The sequence below is a fragment of the Haliotis rufescens genome, unplaced genomic scaffold (assembly GCF_023055435.1).
Source record: "Haliotis rufescens isolate VD_foot unplaced genomic scaffold, xgHalRufe1.0.p SCAF_5, whole genome shotgun sequence".
In the NCBI taxonomy this organism is placed as follows: domain Eukaryota; kingdom Metazoa; phylum Mollusca; class Gastropoda; order Lepetellida; family Haliotidae; genus Haliotis; species Haliotis rufescens.
In genome coordinates this window covers 38,827,788-38,850,354 of record NW_025964223.1, presented here as the reverse complement: position 1 = coordinate 38,850,354, position 22,567 = coordinate 38,827,788, and the positions used below count along the sequence as shown (strand labels likewise).

The 22,567-nt window shown below is 39.0% G+C and overlaps 1 protein-coding gene across 1 annotated transcript in view; it reads left to right on the top strand.

Moving 5' to 3' along the window:
• LOC124126383 (probable cytochrome P450 CYP44) overlaps positions 1 to 15,392 on the top strand; it is an 81,017-nt gene extending 65,625 nt beyond the window's left edge. Inside the window, exon 11 of the mRNA XM_048384577.1 lies at positions 11,833 to 15,392. Within this exon, the coding sequence (XP_048240534.1) occupies positions 11,833 to 11,946 (114 nt within the window). The 3' untranslated portion in view covers positions 11,947 to 15,392. The remainder of the gene's footprint in view (positions 1 to 11,832) is intronic.
• Positions 15,393 to 22,567: the final 7,175 nt, after the last annotated feature.

Genomic DNA, 22,567 nt, shown 5'->3' with positions numbered 1-22,567 from the left:
TCCATTTTACATAACATCATGTTCTTGTATACTGACCATCTTCTACTCCCACACAGACACTTCTCTCCGTTGTAGATTGCATCATGTTTTTGTATACTGATTGTCTACTACTCCCACACAGACACTTCTCTCCTTTGTACGTTACATCATGCTCTTGTATACTGATTATCTTCTACTCCAACACAGACACTTCTCTCCTTTGCACATAACATCATGTTCTTGTAAACTGACCATCTTCTACTCCCACACAGACACTTCTCTCCGTTGTAGATTGCATCATGTTCTTGTATACTGATTGTCTACTACTCCCACACAGACACTTCTCTCCTTTGAAGATTACATCATGCTCTTATGTACTGATTATCTTCAACTACCACACAGACACTTCTCTCCGTTGTAGATTGCATCATGCTCTTGTATAATGAGTATCTTCTACTACCACAAAGACACTTCTCTCCGTTGTAGCTTGCATCATGTTCTTGTATAACTGATCATTTTCTAATACCACATAGACACTTCTCTCCTTTCTACATTACACCATGTTCTTGTATACTGACCATCTTCTACTACCACACATACACTTCTCTCCTTTGCTCATTACATCATGTTCTTGTATACTGACCATCTTCTACTCCCACACAGACACTTCTCTCCTTTGTACATTTCATTATATTCTTGTATACTGACTATCTTCTACTACCACACAGACACATCTCTCCTTTGTACATTTCATTATATTCCTTTAAACTGACCATCTTCTACTACCACACATACACTTCTCTCCTTTGCTCATTACATCATGTTCTTGTATACTGACCATCTTCTACTCCCACACAGACACTTCTCTCCTTTGTACATTTCATTATATTCTTGATACTGACTATCTTCTACTACCACACAGACACTTCTCTCCTTTGTACATTTCATTATATTCTTGTAAACTGACCATCTTCTACTACCACACAGACACTTCTCTCCTTTGTACATTGCAACATGCTCTTGTGTACTGATTATCTTCTACTACCACACAGACACTTCTCTCCTTTGTACATTTCATTATATTATTGCATACTGATTATCTTCTACTACCACACATACACTTCTCTCCTTTGCTCATTACATCATGTTCTTGTATACTGACCATCTTTTACTCCCACACAGAAACTTCTCTCCTTTGTACATGTCATTATATCCTTGATACTGACTATCTTCTACTACCACACAGACACTTCTCTCCTTTGTACATTTCATTATATTCTTGTAAACTGACCATCTTCTACTACCACACAGACACTTCTCTCCTTTGTACATTGCAACATGCTCTTGTGTACTGATTATCTTCTACTACCACACAGACACTTCTCTCCTTTGTACATGTCATTATATCCTTGATACTGACTATCTTCTACTACCACACAGACACTTCTCTCCTTTGCTCATTACATCATGTTCTTGTATACTGACTATCTTCTACTACCACACAGACACTTCTCTCCTTTGTACATTTCATTATATTCTTGTAAACTGACCATCTTCTACTCCCACACGGACACTTCTCTCCTTTGTACATTTCATTATATTATTGCATACTGATTATCTTCTACTACCACACAGACACTTCTCTCCTTTGTACATTTCATTATATTATTGCATACTGATTATCTTCTACGACCACACAGACACTTCTCTCCTTTGTACATTTCATTATATTATTGCATACTGATTATCTTCTACTACCACACAGACACTTCTCTCCTTTGTACATTTCATTATATTATTGCATACTGACCATCTTCTACTACCACACAGACACTTCTCTCCATTGTACATAACATCATGTTCTTGTATACTGACCATCTTCTGCTACCACACAGACACTTCTCTCCTTTGTTCATTACATCATGTTCTTGTATACTGACCATCTTCTACTACCACACAGACACTTCCCTCCTTTGTACATTTCATTATATTCTTGTAAACTGACCATCTTCTACTACCACACAGACACTTCTCTCCTTTGTACATTTCTTTATATTATTGTAAACTGACCATCTTCTACTCCCACACAGACACTTCTCTCCTTCACACATATACCATGTTCTTGTATACTAACTATCTACTTCTCCCACACAGACATTTCTCTCCTTTGTACATTAATCATTTTCTTGTTTACTGATTATCTTCTACTACCAATCAGACACTTCTCTCCTTTGTACATTTCATTTTATTATAGTAAACTGACCATCTTTTACTACCACACAGACACTTCTCTCATTTGTACATTTCATCATGTTCTTGTATACTGACTATCCTCTACTACCACACAGACACTTCTCTCCTTTGTACATTTCATCATGTTCTTGTATACTGACTATCTTCTACTACCACACAGACACTTCTCTCCGTTGTAGCTTGCTTCATGTTCTTGTATACTGATCATTTTCTAATACCACATAGACACTTCTCTCCTTTCTACATTACACCATGTTCTTGTATACTGACCATCTTCTACTACCACACATACACTTCTCTCCTTTGCTCATTACATCATGTTCTTGTATACTGACCATCTTCTACTCCCACACAGACACTTCTCTCCTTTGTACATTTCATTATATTCTTGTATACTGACTATCTTCTACTACCACACAGACACATATCTCCTTTGTACATTTCATTATATTCTTGTAAACTGACCATCTTCTACTACCACACATACACTTCTCTCCTTTGTACATTCCAACATGCTCTTGTGTACTGATTATCTTCTACTACCACACAGACACTTCTCTCCTTTGTACATTTCATTATATTATTGCATACTGACCATCTTCTACTACCACACAGACACTTCTCTCCTTTGCTCATTACATCATGTTCTTGTATACTGACTATCTTCTACTACCACACAGACACTTCTCTCCTTTGTACATTCCAACATGCTCTTGTGTACTGATTATCTTCTACTACCACACAGACACTTCTCTCCTTTGTACATTTCATTATATTATTGCATACTGATTATCTTCTACTACCACACAGACACTTCTCTCCTTTGTACATTACATCATGTTCTTGTATACTGACTATCTTCTACTACCACACAGACACTTCTCTCCTTTGTACATTTCATTATATTCTTGTAAACTGACCATCTTCTACTCCCACACAGACACTTCTCTCCTTTTTTCATTACATCATGTTCTTGTATACTGATTATCTTCTACTACCACACAGACACTTCTCTCCTTTGTACATTTCATTATATTATTGCATACTGACCATCTTCTACTACCACACAGACACTTCTCTCCATTGTACATAACATCATGTTCTTGTATACTGACCATCTTCTGCTACCACACAGACACTTCTCTCCTTTGTTCATTACATCATGTTCTTGTATACTGACCATCTTCTACTACCACACAGACACTTCCCTCCTTTGTACATTTCATTATATTCTTGTAAACTGACCATCTTCTACTACCACACAGACACTTCTCTCCTTTGTACATTTCTTTATATTATTGTAAACTGACCATCTTCTACTCCCACACAGACACTTCTCTCCTTTGTACATTTCATCATGTTCTTGTATACTGACTATCTTCTACTACCACACAGACACTTCTCTCCGTTGTACATTTCATCATGTTCTTGTATACTGACCATCTTCTACTACCACACAGACACTTCTCTCCACTGTACATTACATCATGTTCTTGTATACTGACCATCTTCTACTACCACACAGACACTTCTCTCCTTTGTTCATTACATCATGTTCTTGTATACTTACCATCTTCGACTACCACACAGACACTTCTCTCCTTTGCACATTACATCATGTTCTTGTATACTGACCATCTTCTACTCCCACACAGACACTTCTCTCCTTTGTACATTTCATTATATTCTTTTATACTGACTATCTTCTACTCCCACACAGACACTTCTCTCCTTTGTACATTTCATTATATTCTTTTATACTGACTATCTTCTACTACCACACAGACACTTCTCTCCTTTGTACATTTCATTATATTCTTGTAAACTGACCATCTTCTACTACCACACAGACACTTCTCTCCTCACACATATATCATGTTCTTGTATACTAACTATCTACTTCTCCCACACAGACATTTCGCACCTTTGTACATTAATCATTTTCTTGTTTACTGATTATCTTCTACTACCAATCAGACACTTCTCTCCTTTGTATATTTCATTATATTATTGTAAACTGACCATCTTCTACTACCAATCAGACACTTCTCTCCGTTGTACATTTCATCATGTTCTTGTATACTGACTATCTTCTACTACCACACAGACACTTCTCTCCGTTGTACATTTCATCATGTTCTTGTATACTGACTATCTTCTACTACCACACAGACACTTCTCTCCGTTGTAGATTACATCATGATCTTGTATGCTGATTATCTTCTACAACCACACATACACTTCTCTCCTTTGTGCATTACACCATGTTCTTGTAAACTGACCATCTTCTACTACCACACAGACACTTCTCTCCGTTGTAGATTACATCATGTTCTTGTATACTGACTATCTTCTACTACCACACATACGCTTCTCTCCTTCACACATTTCATCATGTTTTCATATACATACAGACTATTTTCTACCATAACACAGAAGCTTCTCCCCTCTTTATATTTCATCATGGTCTTGTAAATGAATATATTACACTTTGCAATCAATTTTATTTTTATATATTTTATATATACATTTGAGATAAATGAGGTTCAACACTTTACAGGGAAGTGGCATTTCAATACTTCTACCCAAACGTTTCTCGGATACATGTGTCCCTGATCAACAATATATTGAAAAGTTAGATTTGAAGGTTTATACATGTTTCCATTTCATGTGTCGAATGTGAACTGCATATACTCGTATAATGTCCAGTTCAGGATATGGTGTACACCTCAGTGACCTGTGCGATTGTGCAGCTGCAAAAGTAACCCGAGAGGACTATACCCACGATAGCCCTCACTGCAATGGCTGTGGCAGAGAGCCAAATAGTCATGATATGGGACCTGAAATTACCGTATTTTGCGTTCATGGCATGATTACAAGCCCTATGGTATCTGGGTCGTGATCTTGCAACATAAAACTCTGTCTGCACTTCAACGAGCACAAACGTTGTACGAAGGTTAGTAAGGTAGTGCTAGTTGTGCTTATATACTGAACCGCAAAAGAAACGTCACCATGGATAGATATATGAGAAACCTTATTTGTTCAAACACTGTAAACATACTTTGAGACATATTAAAAAGGTGAAACTTGGCAAAACTGACCATCAAGGTTGAAACTAAAGTGTCAAATGTTCTTAAAGTGAAACTCAACACTGGTCTCTGAGAAAATGGCACCGCAAGTCAGTATCTCGTGTATCCGTCATGTGCATTGATGACTACCGTGCAACGTCAATACATGGAATGGATGAGGCGGTCGATGAAGGCCATAGGCATTTGAGCCCACACACTGAGGAACGCCTGACGCAGTTCAGCTGCAGTTGTCAGCCTTGGTCGGACGTCATTCAGCCGTCATTGAATCACGTCCCACAGGTGCTCAATGGGATTTAAATCGGGACTGAGGGAAGGCCACTAATGGTTACTATGCCATTCTGCTGGAAGAAGTCTCTTGTTGCTCTCGCAGTGTGGGCACGGGCGTTATCATGCTGAAACTCGTGGTTGCGGCGACGTGCCAAATGAGGTATGGCGTGTGGTCTCAAGACTTGATCAATGTACCGAGCTGCTGTGACACCATTGCCTCTCCCTGGACCGATGTTCTGGAAGACCACAGGCCGACCCTCTGTGCAAGACCAAATCCACCCCACACCATGATGCTCGGACCACCCCACGAGTCTCTCTCAACAACACAAGTATCCGAATAACGTTCCCCACGACGGCGTCAGACTCTCCCTCTGCCATCTGCTGTTGAGATAGAGTGACGGCTCTCGTCTGAGAAGAGGACTCTTCTCCACTGCTGTTGGCGCCAATGCTGGTGCTGTGTTGCCCACTGAAGACGCTCCTGGCGATGACGTGGTGTTAGAATGGGTCCTCGGTGTGGCCTGTACGGCGGAGGTGTCTGCTCGTCAATCGTCGACGCACGGTGTCCGCACTAATGTGTTGCTGGTGTGTCCCCATGGTCTGTCGAGCAGTTTCCGCAGCAGTAACAAAGCAATCTTGAAGATGCTGTCGCACAATTTGACGATCCTGACGTCGGTCGGTGACCCTTGGTCTTTCACTACGTGGTCGTTGCTGGAGCCTGTATATGGTCCTTACGTGGACTTGGAATGCATTGGCTACTTGCCTGGCGGTTTGTCCAGCTAGCAATCGTCCAAGGGCTTGGTGTCGCTGATTTCTTGTCAATCTTGGCATTTGGTAGCAATTCAATAAGGAATTAATGTTATCCGATCTGGGTGGATCTTTATAGGGCAAGAAATTTGGGAACGCATGTGCATTTCAATTTGCACGGAACTCACGTGCATCAGGTTACCATGGCCGTTGCCGTGATGCGTTTGGACGATCGGGTCTATTGTCATCCCCTTGTCATCCTCCTGTTTTTTTATCATCAAATTTCACTTTTTCCGGACAAGGTAATGTTAAATTTGAGAAACTTTAGCAAAAGTTATCCAGATATATAAATGACAACTTTTCATGTTTTTCAATGTTACTTGGGGTGACGTTTCTTTTGCGGTTTAGTATATAATGCAATAACCCTTATTCCTCGAGGCTATGGCAATTTAATACACATTAAAATCTATTGCTTGGCAAAGTGAACTTTGAAGTATTGAATAACAGAAACTGATTAGAATCGGTACGGTTAGAGTGTTTTTTTCCTGTCCTCGCTTCAAGGCAGTATATACTTTCACGTGTGACATTATCCATTTCAGTTTGTAGCGTTTAGATAATGGATGACAAATTCTCCATAACAAAAGATTGTCTAGCCACCTGCAAATTTAATATCAACAGAAATTATTTGAGTTCACCAGCTTATCAAAATACACGCACCTGTCGTGGTATTTTGGAAACTTTTTCTAGGACTGAGTGGTCATTCACACAGTTTGACTGATACGTCGCAATTAAAACACCTATTTAGTTTAAAGTACAATTATAAAAGTCACTGGTTCTGGGGTAACCGCGTTGTTTTCATATATATGTCGCCCTGTCGTGATATATTTGCAATAATGTTGATTGAGATGCGAAAAGCTACTCGCCATAACCGTATTGCGTTGGATAGTCACGCCCAGGTTCCATTCCCCACATGGGTACTATGGGTACTATGGGTACTATGTGTCAAGCAATTGACCGCCATATTGTATAATACAGAGAGATCGGTATGCGGCCTCCAGTGAAAACATGCGGTGTCACTGCTGCCTTGTGCCCTGGGTATTATGTAGGTAACGTAATAATCAGAGTGGGCCTACATGATGGCCTGCTTAGATAGACCAGTTCAAGACATCAATAGTTCTCAAGACAGGTAACATTTCGGACCGTGGCATTGATACAATCTACCTACGGAGGCAACATTAGATTGACGAGTTGATGATCACTGCTGTTGCTGAAAGAAATGTGGATACTGAAGTGCGTTGTTAAGACAATCACACACTTCGCAACAACAAGAGGCATTATACCCGGACCTAGAAGTATGTCCGCAAAGAAGACATACTTTTACAAGAAGAGTCTTCTGAACAAATTTTGGACCAAATATGTATTTATACCTTTTGATCACACACAATTTCTTGAAACCGGCAGAAAGGACATTGCTCTCAGGTATCTACATAATACTAGACATACATACTGTCGTGACCTAGGATGTATCGCATGCCATGACGGGAATATTATCGAAAAAAGAAATGTCATCGCTCATGTCATGAACCTTGGAATGCGAAATAGTATTTTTTGTAATTGGGATATGACAAGCATCAACTAAAACAGCCGATCCCGTTAGTCGACAAGAATGGCTTGTTTGAGATCAATTCTATTTCGAATGAAATAATATATGTCAAATATGGTGAATGTATACCCATCAAAGCACCCTATTTGTCTCAGGAATGACGAAGATAATATGTTGTCTGAAAAGCGTCAATTTGACTCATAGCGAAAACGGAGAAAGTAACACGTAGGGCATTTTCTCACAAAAGCTTTAGTTCATATACCATGCCTACTGGGAAATGAGCAATTCCATTAAATTCGTTGTGAAGAGTTTCGTCCCTCGACAATCCTGTAACGGGTTTCACCAAGTGGTAAACGTGAGCAACCGGATTTGACGACTATGTTGTTTCCATGATTGTAGACAAAAACCGCTGCATTGTAAGCTCATATTTCAAACGCATACATCTTTGTCGCAATATGATCAACAGCCAGCCGTCAGATATCCATCATACGTACATTGTGTGAATGCCGTGATCACAAACCAGTGCAAGTGCCCTGACGTATGTTCACGTACACAGACACTGACGCAAAGGACCGTCTGTAGGTGGTTAGTGCTTCTGTTGCTACTTATGTAAATCTAGCGTAGAACACATGTACTGTATTTGCCAGGGGTCACCTTTTCACAATCTATTACTTTGTCGTGTTACTGCTCACCCGGAAAATAGCTATGTATGGGACTAGATCAGAGGACAGGGTCATGAAAGAATACACGAACTTAGCATTGTGATATACCTGGTGTTATATATCATTTTTTGTAGGTGCGAAACATTAGATATTGCTAAATAAGGCAACTCTATTTCACGCTTCACGGCATCTGTTCTTGATTTTTTTTGTGTGTGAAGAATTTTCATTTTTGATGAAATATTTCGTATATCTCTCCAGGGGCCTTGTTCCCGTGGTTTTTATCTTGAGTGTAGGTTTAAAACTCTTGCGCATTTTTCATCTTGCGTGAAGTTTTAAGACTCTCCCTCGTTTTTAAACTTGTGTAGGTTTAGGACACGTTTGTCACCGTGGTCTGTTGCTAGCTGAGACCAATGAAACCAGTATCTTAGTCCATAGCGTGCCATCAGGGTAACATCACATCACATCATCACATTCTCGTTTCAGTGAGTGAGTGAGTATGGTTTCACGTTGCTTTTAGCAATATTCCAGCAATATCACGGCGGGGGACACCAGAAATGGGCTTCACGCATTGTACCCATGTCGGAAATCGAACCCGGGTCTTCTGCGTGACGAGCGAATGCTTTAACCACTAGGCTACCTGACCGCCGCCCCCCCCCCCCCGTTTCAGTCAGCCTTTACGGCAAGCATAGGTTATTGGGGTACTATTCTGCTGTGGAATCGACACTAGGGGAGATAATATGAACCCCTGCACGTACGCACTCGCACACACACACACACACACACACACACACACACACATACACACACACGCTCATCCATACCTAAACACACATGCAAACACAAACGCACACACACTCATACACACAGTCATACACACACAAAATTCACACACACTCAACTACACATACACACACAAATGCAAACACATAGACGCACAAATAAACACATTCTTACACACACAAACACACACATACAGTCATACACACACATACCAACACCTGGAACCACGAATGACAGTTCATTATGAGACCACATAAAAATGAAAAAAGGATGATCCCCAACATGGTGTACAAGCCTAAAAGCATGTACATGAACATATACTCAACAGCAAAAGTTCCTGTGACACCAATATTATAGACTAAGTGTATTTTTCAAACAAGTTAAGTTTGGTTTTCAGTATTGTAGTACATGTATGGAATGAGGTCACAACAACGCAACTGCTACAGAAAAGCATGCATTCCATGCAAAAGTTGACTTTTATGCAAGCCCCATGCATTTCACTACCCAAGAATGGGTATAAAAACATGTGCGTTAACGGGATTCCATATGCATTGTTTAGCATCGTCCTGACAACAACCACTCAGAAAAACAACAAATTTACGCAATTATTCAACATTACGAAATGCCAGGCCTGTCCGAAAATGACCGTCTGCGAGCCATTGGTATGCTTGAAGCAGGATCGAGTCATGATCAACGTGACAGGAAACCAACGTCAAGCACGTCTACAGTGGTACAGACAGCGTCTATTCACTGACGAATCTGGTTTTCACATCAGCCACAGTGTACCGACGTCGAGGTGAACGTTACGTCAGTCATTGTGTCATAGAAGAAGATCGGTTCAGGGGCGGGAGCGTTATGGTATGGGGTGGGTTTACAGCAAGACAGAGGACCCGTTTGATAGTGGTAGAGTGAAATCTCAATGGACAGCGCTACCGCGACGAGATCATTGGCCCTGTTGTTCTACCGTTTTTGCGTCGTCATGGCAATCTGACGGAGGCGATCTGAATAAAAGTAACGGTTAACTTGTTAAGTATCAATTAGTGAGATGAATTGTATATAGTCTCTGGCCACGGCAACATCCTTATGAAGATGACACCATCCTCGCTGACAGAAGTAATATTTATAATCAATCTCATTAAAATCAGATCTTAGTTCTCGTTATCGCTAAACAAAGATCTGAGGACATCCCAATTCGGGTCACGTCAGAACGACCTTTCATCCGACCAATCAACCGCTTACCAGATCATAAAAGTGACAGTCGGAATGTGTTTTCCAATCATGCAACCTCGAAAACGTTAACACGGGGTATTCCGAACGACAGTTACGGCCCGTACGACTGATTCCGTCAAAATTATCGTCTATCTCTCGCTTCCGCGGGATACACATTTGAACGGAGGAGGCGTTACACAGTACGTGGGAAGCACTGCCATACAATCTCAGCCATATATTAGACATTCCGGAATGTTCGTTTGTTCAGTTTTCAAAATTTTAATCGAGAACTGTGTCAACATATTTTTCAAGCGTAGTCTGAAATGGAAGTCGCCAGGTTGAAACAAGTGCCGTAAAGCTCGAGAAAGCTGCTTTCTCATTGGCTGATATCGACTTCTTGTTATTCATTTCAGTGGTCGGTCAAAGTTCGCGAAAGGTCGTTCTGACGTGACCCGTAATGGGATGTCCTCAGATCTTTGTTTAGCGGGAGCGAGAACTTAGATCTGATTTTGATGAGATTGCATTTATAATACGTTTACATCTTGCTGTAAAAATAATAAACATCCGGCACTATAGCAACTGTTTTCCCCGTTGTACCGACCAATCCCATCCACTCAATGTCAAATAAAATATGATGTATTGAACTACCCGAATGGTTAGCAAAATGTCAATAAGCATAAAATAAACATGTGTAACCTTATCCCGTGCACGTGGCTACGTTGAACGACAACAGAAAGGTCGCGGTGTGAAAGGTTGGTTATCGGATGTGTGTTTCTCTGTCTCCCCTGTTACTGCTGTAAAAGTGACTTTTGCACACTCTACAAATTCCAGAGTGTACCTCGTCTGACATGATTCGTAAACTTTGGATTAACAACTGCCGGCAAAAGAAAGTATACACTTGAAAATTGGATTTGTCAAAACACATTACAAGCGTTACTAAAACGTTAACTGCTAGGCTGAAAACAGTCGACAAAATATTGCAAACAGGTCCAAAACACAACTATGATACCAGTATCAAACATATCACCATCGAAAAAAAACATTTCTTGTTTGTTTCATTCTTCATACTTTCTTTTTCCTGGTAGTTGAGTTTGAGGTAGCCATGCAGGTACGGTTTAACGCTGAAAGACTAATCTGAAATTTTTATATCTTTAATGGCGTATCGTATCGTGCAGACGGGTAGATGCGTATGAGCATGACCATGTATCAAGCAGATTATTGTACCATCTATTTATCTTTGTTGCAGCTGATTCAGAAATTCAAAATTGAACTGGAGCCCAATCACGAGGACCTGGAAGTTGAGTACTTCACGTTCGTCTCACCGACTCAGCCAGTAAGGTTCAAGTTTACAAGACGTTGAGACGTCACGCTGTTTCTGATTGGTGCAAGTAGTAAAGAGACTGACCAATGAGGATAAGAGCTTTAGCTCTACACGAACTAAAACTGGCTTGGCTCAACTTCGTAATCTGAGAGAGGAACCATGTACCTGATTCTAAACAACTTGTGTATAGATTATACAGTTGCGGTTGTATATATCTTGTATACATGTACATATATATAACCTTAATGTGTCATATTTTCTGTACAAATGTAAACTGTGTTATGCTTTGTTTTGATAATTTGCTTTGTTCCTGCAGTTGCATTCAGTTAATTACATTTGTTTCCTTTACTTTGGTAAATTAAACTGTTCTCTTTATACGGTCGTAAATTATTGCAGGATTATTAAAAAAATATTTTTATCACTATGAACTTAATGTGGTTACAAACTAGTGCTAACAGGTATGGCTGCAAACATTCCATAAATATCTATCCATTATACACAGCTCAGAAGTTTATACTCCTGATGTCAACACAGCGGAAGTGGCTCAAGACTGACTATGTTCAAGTTTAAGAAATCACTACGTTTCGTACCATGCATTTCCATCTCCCACAAACTAGAATTGTCATTTGTTCGTCAGTCTAACTGTGTATATATCATAAGAATTCTCCTCATCCAACGGGCCACGAATACGAAAAAAGATACAATCTAACCCAGAGCTTCATACTGTTTTATCATCATTGTGGAAGATGGTCCATTCTTCATTTTGCCTCACCCGGTGTTACTGATAGATTAGTGGCAGCACGATCACTTTTAAAGCGAACATTTGACGTCCGCTTCGAATGATTTTGTTTTGCAAAAATCGATTTTACATTACAGGGATTATTCAACGTGGAAATGCTTGTATCGCATGAAGTTAGAGCGTCAGTCAGATTGTTCTTCCGAACACAGTATTTTACGCCCGCTTCATATTTTGAAATTGAAAATTGGTTTCGCAATACCCGGAGAACATTATACAAATGTGTATCGAAGAGTGTTAGTCAGAACTGGATGTACATATATGTAATCTGACACATATTTATTTCTTTTGATGCGATTTTCAATGTGGATGTAGGAAGTTGTACGTCACCCGAGAACATCCCTGGATTATATACTATTCTCAAGACGTTACAGAACACCCGATGCTTTCATATTACTATAGTTTATCTTCTTTTGAGTAGCATATATACTGAGGAATATTATTTTAATCTTAAACTGTGCTGTATAATAATAATAATAATAATAATAATAATAATAATAATAATAATAATAATAACAATATTAATAATGATTAGGAAATTATTATAACCTTCAGAAATCGTTATTACTGTTATCAGATGTTTTCTTATGATACAAAGTAGACTGTTTATTTCAACATTTGTATATTTGGGACATATGACACCACTAAATGGATATTTCAGACTTTATATGTCACAAAGGTTGATTGTAGAGAATATACGGAAGGGGTTTTCTTTTATTCTTTTGACCAAAGCTGTTTCTTAAATATGATAGTTAGACTATCGCTTGAAATTTGACATTTTCGGTGATCTCAAAAGGACATTTATCTTGTCTTGTCAATTCACTGGAAAATAATATAACTGATGCCGAAGAAGCAGCTTTTGTATAGGAACTTGTGAATAAACACTCTACAATTAACCTTTCTACAACTAGTGCTGCCGTCTTGTTAGTATAAAGGCAAGTGGTCATTGCTAAGCGAAATATCAATAACCGTGCAATATAAACTGTTTCAACATTACAAAATATATCAGCAGATCTGAATGTACATATAATGCATACACACAGTGCGTTTGGGGATTCTGGGAGTGCATTCAGCCAACATTACAATCTCACAGAATGTATAAAAGGTATACACTTCACAATGATGATATAATTTGTATTATTTATTGATGAAATTTTAATATGATATTATATTCAGTATTAACAAAATGAGGGGGTCTACTGTTTTATTCCAAAAATGTTGACATGGTTGGGTTGGATGTTTTATATTAATTAATTTCTTGTTGGTGATCATTTGTTGTTTATTTTTTGTCAAAACTTTCAACCAGGAAACAGTTTTATATCTTACACTATCCTTAGTTTTCTTCCTCCTATAGTAGAACATTCCACCACCTCCTTACCCTCCATCCCACCCTACTACCACACCACACCACACCACACCACACCACACCACACCCTACACCCACCCCATCTCTCAACATCCATCACATCCCCCAGCCAAGTCTTATTTGTGGCCTCAAATTGCTTTCTATTGTTGAAGATGATAGAGGTCCTTAGATGTACATAATATTTCGTGCTAAGGATTGTTTATCGAGATGGTTATTACAGACTCGTCATTAACAATGAATGATTATGGATTGTTGCGATCAATGACAATTTCCTTCATGGAAAGCGATCGTTTGTTGAAATGTATAGCACTTTGTATAGACATGAGATGCGTGCAGTATATGATTAGCTATCAAGGGCTAACACTGTTATTTGTATATATGCATGTATATTTGTAAATAGTGTATCACACTGGCTTCCTCACGGCGTGTCATTGTGTACTCCAGGAAGAGAGTTTTCATTTGTTACGTGTTACAAAGTTTACCCACTTAGGGACCGACCATTTGATTTTCGAGGTGGAGGGGACTGGGATGTCATACCCCAAAATACTGTTGAAAAAAACACACAAAAAACAGGAATATCAAATTGTCGGTCCCTTCGTACTTCAGTTCACAAACGCAACGGGCGTGCTTACATGCAAGTCTATAACATTACTGCGTTCCTTTCGTTTTGCATTTGGAAGATTGAGGTATGGACATGCAATATGACATAAGGGTCATTTCCTATACGCTAAGCTTCGGATAAGATGAAAACAGATAAAGGCAAATTAGGTCCTAGCATGGGCAACTGCTGGTGAAACTAGACACTGTACCTGCTGGTCATCGAAACCTCGTAAATCCATCATCTCGTTATAGTGTTTAAGACGATGCACGTCAATGGTCCCGGAAGATGCCTATCGGTATGATGGTCAAAAAGCGGTACTCTGCTTGTCTCAAAAAAAGGATTACTGAACATATTATCAGTTGTCACCGGGACTTCTAATTATCGGGAGTTCCCTGTTTAGCCTTCGTTAAGTCTTCTCTGGCTAGCGAGCAAACATCCCCAAACTAAATAATACCGTTTGGTAATGTTTGATTTTGTTATTCCTGATAATTTAATACCACTAACAACTATAAGTTCCGGGTGCATAGGTGCTTGGGTTCTCCAACTCACTTAAGATTAACAATGCAAGTTGCTCGTTTAATTAGTTGAAAAGCAATCCAGTGAATAATCACTACTCTCTGCTTGCGAACAGCTTGATAACACATACCAACATCAATCTCTCAAAATGCTAATTGTTATGTACAATATATATGTATTCATTAATGAATAAATTGTTGATCATATGTTTTTGTCAAGTGCAATTATTGAACTTCTATTATTTTTTTTAACAACATCTAATCTTCCTACGATCACTTGAATATGCACTAACCTGTATGCATTACTTGCATAAACTGTATTCTTTTGGTCACATATGTTGTAGATCTAGACTTATGGGGTTTCTGAAAAAAGACCCTGTTTAAAGTTCAAGGAACATTTGTGGATATAAGTTGGGAACGAGACTTTATGACAAAATTCAGGTATGGTGAATCCGATAACCTGATAACCATTGCTATTTGCTTGACTTTCTCAAATTGAGTAAGTAGGCTACTCTCAGAGAACAATTTTACAGAATTATCACTCGCAGTGTAGACGTGTAACTAATTGTTTGGAGACTACGGTGGATCAAGTAGTTAGCTTTAAGGGGCCTTCATCTGTAGGTTACAACTTGGGCATAATCTGCCAACCTCATACAGCCAGGGTTGCACTTAGTAAAGCAAGTGAAATGTAACCAGTGCCAGAAGAAAGCTTGGGGACTCAAGACATATCGTTTTGACCGACCGTCTTGAGAATGTCTTGAATTCTGATTTGGCCGGTGGTGTTCGACAGATATAGAGACGAGACAATCAAGGGTGCTACCAGGACACGACGCGCGAATTAGCTCGACCAATAAGACAGCTTGGAGATCGTGATGTCCCAATAACTGGACAAACTTTCTGTCGCTTCCTGATAATAAAGTTAATCTTGCGTATTTTTTTGTCAGAGGAACGGTGTTTTAAGGCACCTGGTGATAAGGAGATTGTAGTTACCGGGGAATTCAGAGAGGAATTTCGTCAAAGAAAACCACCGATTTGACTCAAATGAGAGCCACACATGAAGAAGCTGACACTAGGTCGATGTACATGCTGTGGATACCCAGTTTAATACACGTGTTGTGTCATCAAGGGACACCTATATTCGCGCGCTTATGGTTTCCAACTTCCCACGTGTACAATGTGAACGCCTCTGGATGTTGTCTGGTACCGATGTATACCCATTGTTGCAGTTTTCAACAACCCACCAAGAGATTAACTGGGTGTGACACCATATCCTACTTCGCAAATCACATCTAATGGTCCTCATGGAAAGTCTTCAAAGAGCTCAAAAACTTGGGAATCGGCCAACACAGAGAGGAGACCGTTCGATCTGCAGAAGCCTTTGCCTGCAGAATATATGATGTGCACCAAACAGACTCTGTTGATGAATCAAGGCATATCCTGTTCTCTAAGACTGGGAAACAAGAATGTCCCCAACGAGTGATGCTCTCCATTTGCGTGTACACTATCAAGCAATGGTTTGGAGAAATGCTCACTGAGCTGTATCTGAGCTTCCTACGCCCGTGGACATTGGATAGAAACATAGTTATTCAGGACTACAGCCCATACTGACGTCATTGAGTCCAATCCTCGAAAGTTGCCTGGACATGATTCCGTGTGCATGCCAGAAGCAATGCAGAACGCGTCGTTGCAAATGCCGCAAGTCCGGGTTACGATGCACAGCTATGTGTGCATGTCAGCAACAGATTAATGATCAAACTCTTGTATGAATATGGTCTAGTCAAACAAACAGTTTATTATTCTATACCAGACCAAAGATGAGGTATTTGTGAGTAAAGCCAATTGCCCAGCCATGCCTGTATTAGCATCAAGGAGTAAATTGGGGTAAAATTTGGAATCTAAACATTGAGATTTGATACATGGATTGTTATGAAATCCACTGATATGTAGCTCATTTGCATAATTAAGTATATGGTTTGTCGCTGATCACATTGCCTGACCCTGTAAACATAGGTAAAGACACTTCATTTGTCATGTTTGCGTGCCTTGTTGGAGAGAAATGATTGTTTGCTGCAATGGCGGCCACTAATTTGCAGATTTATGAGTACTGTTTACCACTAATTACGTCAGAAATGTTTAATCCGATTCTCTGGTATAAACATTTTATTTGTCATTTTTGCCTGTTTGGTTACAGAGTTATTGCAGAAAAAGGTTCAAGATAGGTAAAATATTGGCAATTTGGCGGCCGTTATGTTTATGCAAATTAGATGGTCAAAACCTCACATTTTCGCTTGTGTTCCACTGTAAAACGTTTGTTTTCCTATTTTATTCTATTTCATTGCTGTGTTACAAAAGCATACAAAACTCCATTAAACTTTCTTCCTTCCATTGGTTGTCTCCACTTGATACTTGTTAAACATCCTTATATGCCTTTAATGAAGATTCTTGCCAGTTTGATGTGACTGTTTCATCGTTAAAAGGGTAAATCAGACATGCGTTATTATATAATGACTCCATGTGAAGACAGGAAAAGTCTAAGGTCGAACCTAACATTTGGTTAACGGTGAGTGAGTTTAAAAAAAGTTAAAGGGACTTTGTGCACCTGCATGTCCACGTGCACATACTTCCTGTATACCGTCAATCTTTCGGTACATGATAGTATCTCAATAACTTTATATATAATAATTGCATTCAAAAAGGAATCGTATTGCTCATTCCTTTAATGTCTCCGCCTACGTGCTTATAAACGCATACAGTCAAAACACCGTTGTGTTATAGTTGAAGGGGCCTACGGAAATACTTCGAGTTATCCGAGGCCAGACACAACCGAAAATCATAAATAAATCAGGAATACGCAGGAATCAAGCTTTTACACTGAGATTACCATAAGTTCGACACATCAAAGTTCGACACATCAAAGTTCGACACAACGGTGTTTAACTGTATTTACGTGTGCCACAACGTTTATCCTTACAACGCGACAAAATTTCCCATTTTGTTTTCATATTAATTCAGATACCTTACGAAAATTCTTTTCTTCATCATAATAATATCTGAATTACATGAGAGCGTTATGTATATTCTATATTAGGAAAATAGGCAGTGACATTGTTGTTGAATAAATGTTGTTGAATAAATATTTCACTGGGATGTTTTGCTGTCAGTCTTTTAGTTTTTGTATTCTGTCAGTAAAGTGTTTTGAACGTTCTGATATTTCTATCTTTTCACTTTTCAAGATGATAGGGACAGAAAGTTTGTTAGTAACAGTTATGTACATCAACTTGGCAGGGGAACATGATCTATTAGGAGATTACCTGATTCAAAGGGACATTATACAGTTTGGAATGAATTAAATAGCAGAAGCATAACTTAATTTTCACTTCCAGCCAGAGAAAACACTACCCCTAAGTTTTCAACCCAAACCTCGGAGGCGTGTTTTCTCCTATACATACATGTATAATTTGCTGAAGTTATGTGCATCTCATTCGACATGTCTTCCCACGCCCTGAGGTTGTAGTTATTTGTGTGATGGTGGTTTCGTGTATACAATCAGAAAGATAAAGGAAGGAGAGGTTTATTGTACTGGAGATGCAGGATTCACTACGAACCATTGAAAAGGAACCTGTCAGCGACATACCGAAGCAGGAGGGAGCAAACTGTGCATGTCAGTTTATCAGCCGTGTTACCTAGTCACCACGACTGCTGTTATTATACGTATATGAGTGAGCAAGGTTTTTGGTTGTAATTATAAGAGTATATAACAGGTTCTATATTGTAAGGAAACGGGCATAAACCTTGCGAAGTGCATCAAATTACACCATGAGAGAACATGAAAAGATTTGCAAAATATCAGTCGACGCCCAGATGGCGTGCACATGCTTTGCAACCCTTCATTCCACTGAAATCTGCATGTTGTCTAGTTCGGCTAAAGGGTGGAAACTGGACTTTGCATGGTCAGTTAACGCCCTTGCCTCGGGAAGATGCATGGTGATAGAAATTCATTATTTTTTATTAGCTCTGTGTAGACACGAGCATACATTTCTAGTTCTGCTCGGCTTGCCCAGGTCTGTGTTATTTTGCGGACACCTACAGAGTATTAAATGTACATGCAGGAACAAGTGGAGAGATGTTGATGATATTCACCTATTATGGGATGTTTCGGGTAATTACAACGAGTATCTCAAATAACAGTTTGCGAATATAAAAGGAAGCGTTGATTAGAATTATTTATAGGAATAGTATTATGAGTTTTGAGTTGATGAGTTTCTGAAATATGAAACGCCAATGCCAGAGAATAATCAGTGTCGATTACGTAGAGGGGAATGTTCGAGTGACTCTCCATTCCTTAAAAATAATGGAGCAGAGGCACCGGAGGGGCCGAGACCCATTGTTTTTAAAGAATGGAGAGTTACGAGGAAATTCCCCTACTTAAAACTCATCCCTTCTTTTACACTTTGACAAAATATTCTGTTGTGGAAAATATTTGAAAAATAAACCAGAACTCTTTGGGCATTGCCTAAAATTCGGGCCGGGTCGGGCCAAGACGGGCCAAAGTGTTACTGGCTAATTACTTCATTATCGGCGATCATACCTACATATATTGATGCAACATACACACATACACACATGACATTAATGAACAATCACCAAACAAAAAAGTGCACCATAAATAAGTAATTCGGAGTAAATCGCTTGAAAACCAGAAAGTGGAGCAGTGTGTAAGCGTCGCTGATCTTGGTAACATGTAAAAGAGCAATCGTTAAACGAAATAAGATTTGAAACGTATCAAATACTTCTAGCTATCGTGATACAACGTTCCATCTGTGAGCATAGTGTTTATATTTATAGGAACGTTCTTTATATAAGTAAATACCACTTTATAATGTCACTGATCGTCGTATTTAAAGCAGACACGTTGGTTAAAGTAGACCTCTTCTCCCTATACTCTCAACAGTCACACAGGTGTTCGGTCCGACTTGGCCCGGGCTCTCAAAATCAACTTAAACCTCACATATGTACCATCAAATGGATTCACATCTATAGATTAGTACTATATCCACCTAAATACCACTTTATAGTGTCTCAGATCGCTGTAATTAAAGAAAACAAGGTGCTCAAAGTGAAGCCCTTTTCCCTTTACATTCTCAACATAGTCTCTATCAGAAGTGTTTGGCTTGTGTTGGGTCCGACTTGGCCCGGGCTCTCAAAATCAACTTAAACCTCACAGATGTATCATCAAATGGATTCACATCTTAAGATTAGTATTATATCTACCTACATACCACTTTATACTGTCTCAGATCGATGTACTTAAAGAAAACAAGGTGCTCAAAGTGAGCCCTTTTCCCTCTACATTCTCAACATAGTCTCTATCAGAAGTGTTGGGCTTGTGTTGGGTCCGACTTGGACCGGGCGGTCAAATCACATTTAAACACACAGATGTATCTTCAAATGTGTTTACATCTATAGATTAGTGTTATATCTACCTACATACCACTTTATAATGTCACGGTACATCGTATTTAAAGAAGACAAGGTGCTCAAAGTGAAGCATTTCTACTGTATTTTCTTAAGAAAATCTATGTCAGAAGTGTTCGCGTATTTTTGTGCTTAAGTCACTTGGACATTGTTTAGCTTCATCAACTGTTCATAAGATACATGTCAGACAGCTTTGACATCATTGATGACTTAGTCTTATGAGATGATGTAAACATTGGGGGAAATGAGCTCAAGTAAATACAGAAACAGAGGGTCTAAAATTGCCACAGTGTTAAGCCCGAAAGTCTGTTTAGGATTTAAATTGTGATTAAGGAAGTAGAGGGTAGAGAGAGAACAAGATAACAAATCTTAACAAAACCTACCTGCCAAACAAGTACTAGTTCGTTCGTATCCGTAATCCGTCACAAACTGTGATGAACGCATAGTGTGTTCGATGAAGGAAATACAGCCCTTCAGATCTTTGTTTACTGAATACACCTTGACCTATGTTCAGTGATATAATTTACAAGATATTGAAGCTACATGGCCGCCCATAGTTTCGAGGAAATGTCCTGGCTACACTTCAAGGTTTCGTGCTCAACAAATATATATGAATGTATATGATGTCTCATCTTGATGTACTTTAATAATGCAATTCGACAAAGAAGATGTACAGATGCCTCGACAGCATTTTTAGCAGTCAACTACAAGTACAGGTAAACATGGCTATTAATGCTCATGTGTGTCAGGTTGCCCTTACCTTGCCGTCACATCTGTACACAAAGCAAGTGCATAGTTTAAACTAGGCTACATTTGCATTTCTTTAGCCGTTTACAGATGCCTCGACAACATTTTTCACACATGAATGAGTTCAACCTTTGCTCTCAACTAGTACAGGTAAACATGGCTATTAATGCTTATGTGTGTCAGGTTGCCCCAACCTCGCCGTCGTATCTGTACACAAAACAAGTGCATAGTCTAAACTAGGCTACATGTGCATTTCTTCAGCCGTTTCAATAATGCAGTGCACTGTCACAGCATGCTGCGTAGGTCTGTACAGCACAATGTATTTTATTAGTAATTGGTCGATCCTTCATAAATCATATATTTGCCATTCATTTCACATATGCCTCGGTAGAATTGAGGTAGGGGAATGACTTCTGGTCAGATAACAAGGTATTCAGATATCCAGAAACTCGTTTATCCGGACAACATTTTAGAAAAAGCAATTGTCCGGATAAGCGAGGTTCGACTGTATAGCGCGTGATACATGACAAAACAGATGTGTTAGGACCTGATTCGCACTTGCTGAAGGGATACCAATGGACCCTGATCATAATACATTGGTTGGTTATTATTACTATTAAACATATTGTATTGTCCAAAAAGTCAAAAGGGATTGGGCACAAGTGCAGGACTTATTACCACCTTCTCCCTACATGCATATATAGTAATACATAATATTGCATAATGAAAATTAACAATTTATAGTTGAAGCATCACATTGTGGAAACATAGTGCGCAATATAAATTTATATACAGTGCTCATATGAAGGATATGTACAATGTGCTGGAAAGTGAAGACAGTGTGCATCTCATACATATGCTAATATTATACATGTTAGTGTTGTATATAGATTTAACAATATTAATGATTAACAGTTTGGAAACAATAATATGCTAGCTACTGAATCTGTTAGTCGTTTCTATAAATTTGTGTACAGACAAGAATATTTTTGTATTCAGGAAAACATCTAAGTTTGAATCACAAAAAAGAATACTATTTAGAGTTTTTTGTCCTCCAAGATTATCGATAGCTGTCAGTAATGTCACCCTAATATCATCATATAAGGTACATTGGAAGAAGAAATGGAATGAATTTTCACAAGGAGCTCCGCATTTACAGG